The sequence below is a fragment of the Lagopus muta genome, chromosome 2, assembly GCF_023343835.1.
Source record: "Lagopus muta isolate bLagMut1 chromosome 2, bLagMut1 primary, whole genome shotgun sequence".
Classification (NCBI taxonomy): domain Eukaryota; kingdom Metazoa; phylum Chordata; class Aves; order Galliformes; family Phasianidae; genus Lagopus; species Lagopus muta.
In genome coordinates this window covers 61,227,883-61,240,057 of record NC_064434.1, presented here as the reverse complement: position 1 = coordinate 61,240,057, position 12,175 = coordinate 61,227,883, and the positions used below count along the sequence as shown (strand labels likewise).

General features: G+C 35.5%; 1 protein-coding gene across 17 annotated transcripts in view; it reads right to left on the bottom strand.

Annotated features, from left to right (window-relative positions):
• The window catches only part of SYNE1 (spectrin repeat containing nuclear envelope protein 1), a 286,028-nt gene that overhangs the window by 135,723 nt on the left and 138,130 nt on the right, over nt 1–12,175 (bottom strand). For all 17 annotated transcript variants that reach the window (XM_048936121.1, XM_048936120.1, XM_048936124.1 and 14 more), the window contains 7 exons: nt 8,348–8,484; nt 7,281–7,458; nt 5,122–5,304; nt 3,439–3,582; nt 2,932–3,087; nt 1,543–1,707; nt 832–1,004 (listed from right to left, as the gene is read on the bottom strand). In XM_048936121.1, the coding sequence (XP_048792078.1) occupies nt 832–1,004; nt 1,543–1,707; nt 2,932–3,087; nt 3,439–3,582; nt 5,122–5,304; nt 7,281–7,458; nt 8,348–8,484 (1,136 nt within the window). The remainder of the gene's footprint in view (nt 1–831; nt 1,005–1,542; nt 1,708–2,931; nt 3,088–3,438; nt 3,583–5,121; nt 5,305–7,280; nt 7,459–8,347; nt 8,485–12,175) is intronic.

Sequence of the window (12,175 nt, the reverse complement as noted above, 5' to 3'; positions counted from 1 at the left end):
TAATTTAAAAATACACTTTTTTTTTTGTTTTTTTTTTGTTTTTTTTTGTTTTTTTTTTTTTTTTAATACTGGATGTTCTCATGCTAGTTAAATATTGAGATATTGCTATATGTAGTTATTATGGACCATGATACAAATATCACAAGATAAACAGAGATACAAATGTTAAAACCCTACAGGATTTAATTAGGAGCACTGATTAGATGGTAAACAGAACTGAAGTTTTCAAACTTCTGAGATCCATTAAATGATGTAGCTAGGTGATACGTGCATGAAGTTTAGTAAATAAAATGGAATAGGAAGCATAAAACCTAAAATCAGAAATTTTCTGCAGCTGCATTGCAATGTTTAATTAGTTTGATTGTTTTAAATTGAAATATTTCCAACTAGTTGTTCTCCACTATACAAGTCTGCATTTATTTTTCTGATTTTAATTATCACTTTCAGCATTTCTTCTTTAATCATCACTATTGGACACTGTAATTAAAGTATCTCCTGTGAAATTTAACAAGTGGAAAACCAGACAGTACGTTGATAGAAAAACCATTACACTTAATATTAAGAAAAATACATTTTATGCAATTCAAAATAAAATTTATAGACTGTTTATGAACACAGAATCCACTTTTAAAAGAATATGTTAATGAAGTTTAACCCCTCACTCTTGTCTCTCCTTTTCTATTTAATTGAAATAGGTCATTTAAGGCTTTCAGACTTGCGATGTTAGGCACATGCAGTTTTCATTAATTTGGCTCTTGAAATAATAAAACTGTGTATAAACTTTTAAAAACATTTGACAGTGCATCACTATGCATCTCATATGCTTTTTACCTCTTGCATCGGATACACGCAGACAGAAGAGAAGCCCAGCTGTCCTTTAGGGTATGTAGCTGCTGTTCAATCACTTGTACTCCCTCCAGAGAAGTATTTTGCAGAACAGATTCTCCTCTTGTCAGAATTATTTTCATCTGGATTTCCTTTTCTTGTTTCAATGTTAGCAATCCCTAAAAAGTGAGTGGATTTTGTTCTATCTTTTATCACTAAATGGACATGAATATGTTAACTAGATACAAAATCTATGCAGATGCTTCCAGTACATCAAAGATAGTGGAAACATTCTGAAAAGAATGTCATTCAGAGGGAAAATTGGAAGATTTATTCAGAGAGGAAAAAAAAAAAAAAAAAAAAAAAAGATGTGATAAAAAAAATAAAAAAAATCTTCAACAGAGCCAAAGTATTGTTCTGCAATACTGGGATCTGCCTGTAAAACAAATTTTACAACCTAGAAACTAAGTAGCATTAACAACTGGGCAACTGAGTTAAAAACTCTTAGCTTGCAGCATGTAAAATCATGAAAAGCCTGAAAGCACGAATCCAAAGCAATGAACAACAATCTTTTTGTGACATCCCTATATTTTGGAGGGTTTGTATCAAATTTTGAGCCACAGTCAAAATATGGACATCAAAGTGTTGCTTTCTCTGCACTGACTTTTATTATCTTCTGCACAGTTTTATCAACATATGCTACAGCTGTTTACATACCTCCAGCTTTAACATTCGACTGTCCAGAACATTTTTGTCAGCAGTGGGATGACAGTACGACTCCAGCATGTGAATTGCATCAGCCACCCAGTCTTGGAGGTCCTTGAAATCGTGAGAGAACTGCTGGTGCTCTGCTACAATCCTATCCATTTTGGACACCTTCTCCTACAATCCATACAGCAATCAGAATCAGTAAGTGTTAAAGGATTATTTATTTACCCATACCTATTCAAAGACTTAAAGATCTTGTGAAACCTATCCATGCACAACACAGATATAAGCATGCGAAGCTATGCCACTGCAGCAACATCACTTTACTGATACTAAAATAACCAGAAGAATAGGTCCAACCTTGACATAAAGTCAAGCTGTTGAAATAAGCTAAGAAAATTAGAGAGGGATTTGTCTCAAACATTCATGGCTATCTAAGGAACTCTGGGATTTCCCTCACTGATTGGAGCAGATGTATCTTCTGCTTCAGACACCATCCTCACACCTTAACATTTCCTACAAGTTCTGTCCACATTAACCAACGTTAATAACTCATGTATCTTTCCCTTTCACGCTTCCAGTAAATCACACAGATCTAGGGATGCTTTATAATTTTACTCATAAAGACAGAAATTAAAAACAAAAATAATTCTGCAATTACTCAAGCAAATGCTTTGTTAACTGAATTGTTATCCCATACCAATTATTACTGTAGTAACAACAAGCCTAATTCAATGCCTTCTTCATGACTGGCATAATATGAAAAATGACAAGTCTGATATGAAGACCTAACCTGATAAAACAATAAAGATAGTTGGAATATTTAATGCTGAAGTTTCTTGCTGAGTACAACTCAGCGAAACAGTTGGGTTGAACTAACCGTTCCTACCCTTACCAATTACAGTATTATGACCTATGCTTCTTACTGACCCTTCAAAAGCAGTCTCATGTGTAATAATTTTAAAACAATGTTGAAGGCCAAACTCTAAGTTTTAAACAAAAATACAATGCAAACAGTCATCTTTACAGGATGTAATTCACTAACAACATTTCAATCTAAAAAACAAAACAAAACAGCCTAACAAACAAACCTACAACTCCTTTAAAGTATAAAAAACACTTTCCCAGGTGCCACTTATCTTTAGTTACTGAAAAAATGAAAATGAAAAGCACATTTCTTGGGAAGAAAATTGTTGACAACCAGGCTGTTTTTTAATTACATTTTTTGAATGGAATTATACAGGTCTTTATTTCTCACTTTCTAAAGCCAGCACAAAAGATCATTGCTCAGACATACCACAGAGTAGGGATGCAAGACAACTGTAACATTTCACATTTCAGTCTTATCCCACACACAACAAAGAAACAACTTAAGAGCAAATACAGTGAGTGCTTTACCTTTGTCAGATTGGTTAGAGTAAGGTATTGTGAAGACAATTGAGACACTCTGCGCATAAAGCTTTTGCTGACAGCTTGTTCTTCCAACAGCTGCTGAGCTTTCTCTTTTAGCCTGTTGAGCTGATGCTCGTGGCAGCTTATTTCCTCAAGGACAGACTGTAAAGCATAGGCACATAAATATTACAAGTGTGTGCAAGAAAAGCAGACAAAAGAGAAGTTTGGATCGCCCATGAAAAACAGAAATGACAAACAGCAAGTGTACTGAAAAAAGCACACCATACACTTATAGCAATAAAGCAGCGTGTCCTAAGACATTCGGAGATGCAAACACTAACAGAACAGGAGTTCTGTTCACTAACAGAACATCAAAAGCAATTCTTGAAAATAGTTCTCATCTTATTTAGAGAGAGATGAAGAATGACAGAATGATCAAGCTCTTGTAACATCAATGAGGCCAGCAGAATGGACGATGAAAGGCTGGCTCTATGTTAAAAGTAGAGAAATCACCTGCAACTTTTGCTGTTCTCTCCTCTTGGAAGGAAGGTCATGGAGACGACTGCTACTCCCTTGTACCATCTTTTCTGTTGTGCTCAACCATTCTGTCAGAGGCTCAGCAGTCGCTTCAAAGTCCTTCATCTGGATCTTTAAGTTCTGGGAAAGCATGTGATGCACACACAAATTTATGAACAATTCCACTACACTGAATAAAATTGCAATGCACAACCCACAGATCAAGTACACAAAACATGCACTGTTACAGCCAAAAATCACCTCAGCTGTTCAAAATAAGATGATACTGGCTCTGCTCCTCACACGACAGAGATACTGAAAGAAAAGTTTGAGATAGTACCTCTTTAATACAAAACAAAGGTAACTGTTGGATGTTTACACAGTTGAGAAGAGGCTGAAACAAATTTTATCTGAACTGAAAGCTTTACAAAGCTTTGACTTTACTAGCTTTGAAGAGAAGTCTCTCACACAACCATGAGTGTGTGAGGCAAGGCTACTTTAGGAAGTTATCTTACAACTGCCTGCAGTCATTCACACTAACCCACTTTTAAAGGCCTGCCATTATTCCTAGGGGCTGTTTGACTAAGCTTAACCTTATCCCAAGGCTTATTTCTGATCATATTTTCTTTCAATATAAAGTCTTGGTTTTAAATGTAGGCATTCCTTTAAGTGCCTGTATAATCTTCTCACAGGGTTATTCTGCATAACTAAAATGAGACCTGAAAAAAAAGCATATGGAATAGAAACCTAAACAGGACAGTTTTTATGTACTGGTTATTTTATTTATATGTTTTCAGACTAACTTCGTTTTCTTTTTAGCCTTATAATTTTAACATCATACTGTAAGACTAGTCTTATGAGATTGAAAAATGCTATGCTCAAAAAGATTAACATCTAAGGAAATCTTCCTTCCAATGGCTACCCCGAGATGAGAAAAGCTGCCTTCTTCTACCCAAGAATTTTCTTTGAAAAAAACTTATTTTACAACATACTAAATCTATTTACAATGTTTTGCTCAGCTGACTAGACATTACTGTTCTGAAATAGGAGGGTCTAAGAACTTTAATTCTTCTATGAAACGCAAGGAATTTTAGCTAAGACTTTTTGACCTTAAAAACTATCAAGTCAAAAGAGAGAACACTATAAAGCCATTCACCGTATATGTGAATATGTTCTGGCTGAATTGTGAATTCTGAACAGAGATGGGCACTGGGGTGTGTTTAGAAAGTTGTTCAAATTGTTTACATTTCATGAATTTGCAGTAAAAGTGATGATGTTTACTTACCGTACTGGAGCTTCAGTCAGCACAGGTGTCAGAATTCAGGGTTTTAAGATTTTTAAAAAGAAAATGTATTTTAATGTATTCTGGTAATCCAATACTTTTCTAATGCTTATGGTAATTTCAGCCATTGCTGTCTTTGCTGCTCTCAGTTACTCTCAACAACACCCTTCCACATGAAACACCCCAATTAAAGTAGGTGGGAAGGATGTAAGTAAATATGAGTAAAATGGAAACGGAAAAAAGACCTCTTGAAAGTAACTATTAATTATGTTGCATCATAAACACCTATTGCTAATATGAGAAATCTTAAGGATATCTATTAAGTAGGTGTGGTCTGAAACAAAAAGCAAAGAGGCAATTAAGACTCAATATTTCTCCACTACGACTTTGTTCAATACCTCCAATGCAGATTCCTTCTGACGGAGGGCGCTGATAAAATTTTTCCAGTCTTCCTTAGCCATAGCGCATTTGTCCAAGATAACTTTAGCCTTTTCTTTTGGCAAAATAGAGCACAGCAGTTCACCTTTGGATGCTACCAAGTTTAATTTCTGTTGTCCATTCTCACTTTCTGATAAGAATTCCTAAAAACGATAAAAAAACCTTTCTGTTTGCATTCTGTAAAAGACCTTTTCGTTAGCTTTGGGTCCCAGTAAAGGTCAATGGTAAGCTTACAGAAAATTTAACAGAAATATGAGTTTACTATCTCTGCACGCTATTTTATTAATTCATATTTCAGTTTCTTATATTTTAATATTATTCATATTTATGAAAGACAACCGTACATATTATAGGGATAATAGCTACTTAATCCAGAAGTGCCTAAATTATGTATATACTGATTCTAGGATTATCTATATCATCTGAACTTTGTGAGACATTACTGGTCTTTCAGTCGGGCATTACACTTCTTGAAGCATTCATAGTACAGAACACAGTATGGCTTTCATTTCAGGAAAGCAGGGGAACACACTGCCTTGCACACTGGAGACAGCCACACTGGCCATCCCATCAGTGTGTAGGGGTGTGGGTTAAGGCTTAGAACTTTAGCAACATCTAAACTGTGTGATTTATCCTCTATATCCTTATTTTACTTTGCCTGGCTCAAAGTTTCTTCTTCAGAGAATTCTTGCACAATCCTGGTGCGCAAGTACTGTATGGAAACCCATGTTAAAGAATTAGGTAATGTAAGGAAATAAGGAGATTTTCAAATTCCAGTGTGCTGGAATAATATTCTTATAACCTGTAATTTTTTTTTAAAGATTTTGTGAGCATTTAGGATTCAAATGAATTTAGCAGTCTCAAACATGAAGTTACTTTAAACTATTATTACGCTTACACGGTAGAAAAATATCATCAGGTTACCTTCATGTTGTAAGTAAAGGACTTGATAATAAATAAATAAATAAATAAAGATTCTGATTATGTGCTTCACTAGAGGTCCGAGAAGTGAATGCAAAGGGTCTGTAAGCTTTGAAATACTTTGCTCAAGCTCTTTCTTAATTAAAAATCAAAGATGCAATTGCCTTGTGACTTCATGATGTAAACTGTGCTAGCAGACAAAATAATAGCTTTTAACAAAAATAAAATTGGCGTTTACATAAGCTTCTATGACATTCCTGGAAGTCTTAATGCAGTTAATGCATGTAAAAAAAAGTCCATTTCCATATACAGTAGCATTCACAAATAAGGAGGACAATCTAAGTCCTTGTGCAATTAAGAAGCTGAAGCAACAAAATAAAAATCTGATCAATATTGGAAACTGTTTTTGCTAAGAACTCTTTTATTAATGGTCAAAACTTGCTGGCTTTTTTAATGCTTCATATTTACTCACAAAAAAATCTCTCAGTTTGAAGTACAAAAAAAATTCCACTTTAGTATGGTATTGTTCACCCTTTTAAATAAATCATTTAAGCAAAGGAAAGTAAATTTACCAGAAGCAGAAGGAAGTGTTTTGGTCTTGGTATCTTCTGTGAAACTGATAAGAATTTCTCCTGTTGTCCTATCTATCTGAATGTTTATTCTCATTATGCAATTCTAACTTTGTTATTTTTACTTAAAGCTATGGTTATATTTTACTCATAGAAAAATTTACTTGCTTTAATAAAGTAACATTTTAATTGGCATTCCTTTTCACATACTAGCTTGTTTTAGCTTTCTGTGAAAAACATACTTCTTAAATACCTGCTTGCACTTTATACATTTTTACCCTGCTCTTACTTTATAAGGGGTCTATTACCATATTTGAGGAAAAAATATTTATGTAACTTTAAAACAGTTTCAGATACTAAGTCCCAGATCTGGTGCCCCTTCAATTATGCTCTCCTATCTTCAAAACATACTTTTTTTCCACATTGTAACATATATATATATATACATATACATATATATATATATATATATATATATATATATACACATATATACATATATATATACATATATATATATATATACATACACACATGTATATATAACACATATATATACAATGTCAACATTGTAATATATGAAATAGATTGATCTCCCTTAAGTGAACGATTTGTTGGCATAAATTTACCTGTGCTTTCTGTAGACTTGCTGAAGCTTCACTGATATCCTGAGGTACATCGAAGCATTTGGCTGTGGTGACTTTTGCATTGACCAGCCACTGCTGAAAGTCCCTGAAACTCATCCGAAATCTTTGCTGCAAGATCTGCTCTTTACTCTGACATCCCTTTGAAGCTTGCAGGCAGAGGCTGAATTTATCACATTAGGAAAGCAAAAGAGAACAAGGGAGGGAAGAAAGGCAGGATTCTGTTAGGTGACAATGCTTTTGCTTAGTTCTCTGAAGTGAGGTTAGGTTAATTTGGACTCCTCCCACCAACTATAAACACTTAACTGAGGCATCAGGAAATCCATTAGAAGTTTCAAATTCCTTAAAAGTGAAGCATGTAAATTGGATTTCACAGATACGACAGATAAGCACTTCTAGAGTGATTCAGTATTTCTAAGTACAAACAGTTTCTGCAAGCCTTTTCCTATCTAAGCACAGGACATGGAAATACAGCAATTACAATTTGAACTTCAATGACATAGTTAAATTTGTAACATTAGAAAGGATCAACTTGGATCATCATGCCCTTCTGCATTTACAAAAGCCAAAAAACTACAATCCCTGCAAGAGACAGCAGAATTTTGTGTTTGAAGTACAGATGTCAGTAGCTATAGTGACCTAAGAGAATGTAAGAAAACAGACAAAAAATTAGCTCCCCTGATTTAGATAAAACAAGAAAAAAATGAAGAATAAAATTACGAAATAAACAAACAAATAAATAAATAGCTGTTACAGTTTGTTCCTTTTTCTGGCAAATTAACTACAGCTGTACCTCAGTTTCTTACAAAGATTCCTCTCACAATAGATCGGGTGCTGGCTTAAGCTCAGTTTGGTAGCATAGTTTGGCTCTTAAAAAAAAAAGATGAAGTGGTACTTTTTGCAATCTCTATTGACACCACTATAAAAAAATGCTTCTAATCACTGTCGACTTCTGCTTCAAATTCTAAAATTCCAATTAATGATTCCCTAAAACGAATCTTGTATGCAAACACATAAAGGACTGATTACCTATAAACAAGATAAAAACATACCTGTTATACTCCTTAATCAACCCAGAAACTTTTGAAGAATGGGTACTCAAATCTCTAGAAAATCTACAAAGATCATTTAACTGAGTCTTGATCTCATCTATCACATGTTCAGACTTTATCAGAGCATCCGATGTTTCCTGTTAAAACAAAAGAAGTGAACAATATTTGTAAATAAATAAATAAACAATCAAGGTTCATATTCAATTTCATTTACAATTCACATGTATCCATTTTGAGAGTATTTTAACAATCAAACACACAGGAGCCCAGAGGTTCATTTGAAATTATGGGCTTCCAGGGGCTAAATTTCTTCAACTTTTTTTAGTTCAGAAAGTTTTCATTGAAAAGTCCAAGACATGCATTTTGTCTTAATAAATGAGACACGGTATTGTCAATTAGCTGTGTATACATGAAAGTACGTACAACTAAGGAACAGAAAATCATACCATAGAATCATAAAATGGCTTGGGTTGGAAGGATCTCAAGGATCACCAGGTTCCAACTCCCATGCCACAGGCAGGGTTGCCAGCTGCAAGATCGAGTACTAGATCAGATTGCTCAGGGACCCATTCAACCTGGCCTTAAATACTTCTGAAGATAAGGCATCCACAGCCTCTCTGGGCAACCTGTTCCAGCACCTCACCACTCTTTCAGTCCAAAACTTTCAACTAACATTTAATCTAAATCTTCTCTTTTTTACTTTAAAAACATTCCCCCTTGTCCTATCACTGTCTAACCATGTAAAAAGTTTATTTCCATCATGTTTATATACTCCCATTAACTATTGGAAGGCCACAGTGAGGTCTCCCCACAGCCTTCTCTTTTCTGTGCTGAACAAGCCCAGTTCCTTTAGCCTGTCTTCACAGGGGAGGCGCTCCAGTCCTTGGATCATCTTCATGGCCCTCCTCTGGACCCTGTCCAAAAGCTTCACATCTTTCCTGTGTTGGAGGCCCCAGACCTGGACACGGTACTCCAGCTAATGCCTCACGAGGGCAGAACAGAGGGGGACAATCACTTCTCTCTCGTTGCTGGCCACTCTTCTTCTGATGCAACCCAGAACACCATTAGGCTTTGAGGTTGCAAACCCAGATTGAGTTTACTATGCTCAATAAAAACTATTTTGAGCTGTGTCCAAAAAAATGAATTTACAAAATTTCACAAAGTTTCTAAAGCTTTGGTATTTCTAGAAGATTTCATAATTTGAAAGTACATCTTGTTACAATCCTGTGAGAGATACTGGCCATCACTGCTGCACTGAAAGACTCGCTGTGTAAACAGCTAAGTCAAAAAGAAACAAAAGTAGTTTTGTTGACTTAGATAATGTCACTTGGAGAAACATGATAACTACTCCTGTGGAAACAGTCCTCATGTTGATGTCCATAGCATCTCTGAGTCCCTAAGTTCAAGAAGGATAAGCAACTGCTTGAGAGAGTCCAGCACAGAGCCACAAGAATGATTAAGGGAGTGGAGCATCTCCTTTACTAGGAGAGGCTGAGAGAGCTGGGTCTCTAGCTTGGAGGAGACTGAGGGGTGACTTCAATAATGTTAAATATAAGGGTAAGTGTCATGAGGATGCATCCAGGCTCTTCTCAGTGACATTCAGTGACAGGACAAGGGGCAAGGGGTGCAAGCAGGAATACAAGAGGTTCCACATAAATATGAGGGAAAAAAAGGGAGGGTGACAGAACACTGGAACAGGCTGCCCAGAGAGGTTGTGTGTTCTCCTTCTCTGGAGACATTCAAACCCACCCAGTTGTGTTCCTGTGTAACCTGTGTTCCTGCTCCAGCAGGAGAATTGGACTAGAAGATCTTTCAAAGTCCCTTCCAATTTCTGACATTCTGTGATTCTGTGATACTATAACCTCCACTGTGGAACCCTGCCAGCTACTCCAGCATAACTAGCAGTGTAGACTTGGCTCCTTGTCTCACTGCAAATGAGATTATTTGGGAATTCTTCTTAAACTAACAGAGAGAAAAAAAAAAATAATCTTCTAGCTAGTTACATTCACTGCAGCAAAAATTCTGCACTGCAGGCAAACCAGAGCATTTGGCATGCAGAGATCAGTTTGACACTTTGGCTAAATCTAAGGTCTGATCTCGAAGAAATGGATGTACTGTTGTAAGAAACTGATCACATGCAAGTGAAGATGGATTAGAAAGAAGACAAAGGAAGTGGGGCAAGGAAGTTCTCAGTTGTGTTTCTGAATCTGCACAAAAGAATGACTGAAAATATACATAGTAAGTGGTTTGCAATTGTCTATCAGCACAAAATTGAATGTCTAGGATAGCCACAAATCAAATACATAAAAATACAGCAAAGGTTCTGAAAATACTTTTTGTCTCTGAAATTTGTAATATCATTTGCCACAAAGAGTATTTTTCATTGTAAAGTGTTAACTAACAGATACCCACTTACATACATCAAAAGTGAAAACACATTAGAACTGTTAGCACTGTTCCAGTGACTTGAATTTAACTTCAAATCCAACAATTATCAAAATAATTTGCTGAATTTCAAATTCCAGATCTAGTGCCATTATACCGCACATATCTAACAGGAACAGAGCTTGAGTACAAAATAACAGTGAGCCTGCTGAATCTGAGAATTAGGAAATGCATTTTTAACTTGTGGCCTTGGTTTACATGACAACAGAATTGCTGCGAGACAATGGAAAGAGAATGCTGCAATGTTGTTTTACATTCACAATAGGATCCATTTTCTTGGGTCAGAAATTAAGGACTACTGTCCTGACAACATTTCCTCAAATTATATAATTTTATATAGTAGGGCTGCACATAGCACATCTTGTATTTACTCTGTATACTTCTCCTTATCCTAAGTTTATAACTTTAGAATCTAAGTAAAGAGCTTTACAGTGCCAGTACATTCATAGCATATATAGTACTAGGAAAATAATGTCTTATGAACATGTCTTACTCCACTTGAATAATGTCTTATTCCACTTATTAAAATAAAAAAAAAGTCCTCATAATTACAGCTGTTTCTTGCTGACAATTTCATGCCCTATGTTCCTTTTTTGAAACATAAGCATTTGCTTATTTGTACTATTATTTACTCCCGTGCAACTTCAACTCTATTACTGATACAGTTATGTACTGGCACGAAGGCATAAATCTTTGAATTCTGTGAAAGAGAAAGCCATAGAAATAACTTGGCAAAGACTCTAGAGGAAAAGATTTATAATCTCAGCTTAAACAGAAGTTGTTCTGGGACTTTTTGACTGTTTCTTCAGTGAAGAGGACAGAAAGCAAGCATAAAGTAACTTTTACTGAAGGTACTTTGTTGTAACACAAGAAGGGAAGGATAAGATATGTATCTTTACATCTGTGATTCATATGAATTAAGATACATACACAGAAGTATCTTGATTATTGTGAATACACATTCGTGTGTGTGTTGTATTTACATGTGAAATATTTGCTAGAAGAGCAAAATAAAGAGGAACTGCCTGTTTCTCTGAATTCCACTACATTCCACAGCAAAGCAGTCAAGTATGCCAGTTTCCAATACAACTTCAAATACAGGACAAGATCTTAACATGCATAACGTGAAGGACAGTTCAAGAAACAGAATGTATAAAATCAACACATGTGCAACAAACTGTAAGTACGAAAGAAATCACTCCCGCTGCTGCTCAGAATGTAGGAAATGCCTCATATTTTCCCGATCACAGACTTGGCTTGCAATGCTGAACAGCCTGAGGAGTTCAGAGGCAGTTCCTTCGTTTTCCTACAGCCAAGCCCAAATGTTAATGTCTGAGCTCCAGGCAGCATTCGCTAAGCCTTGTACAGCAGACACCAAATAAA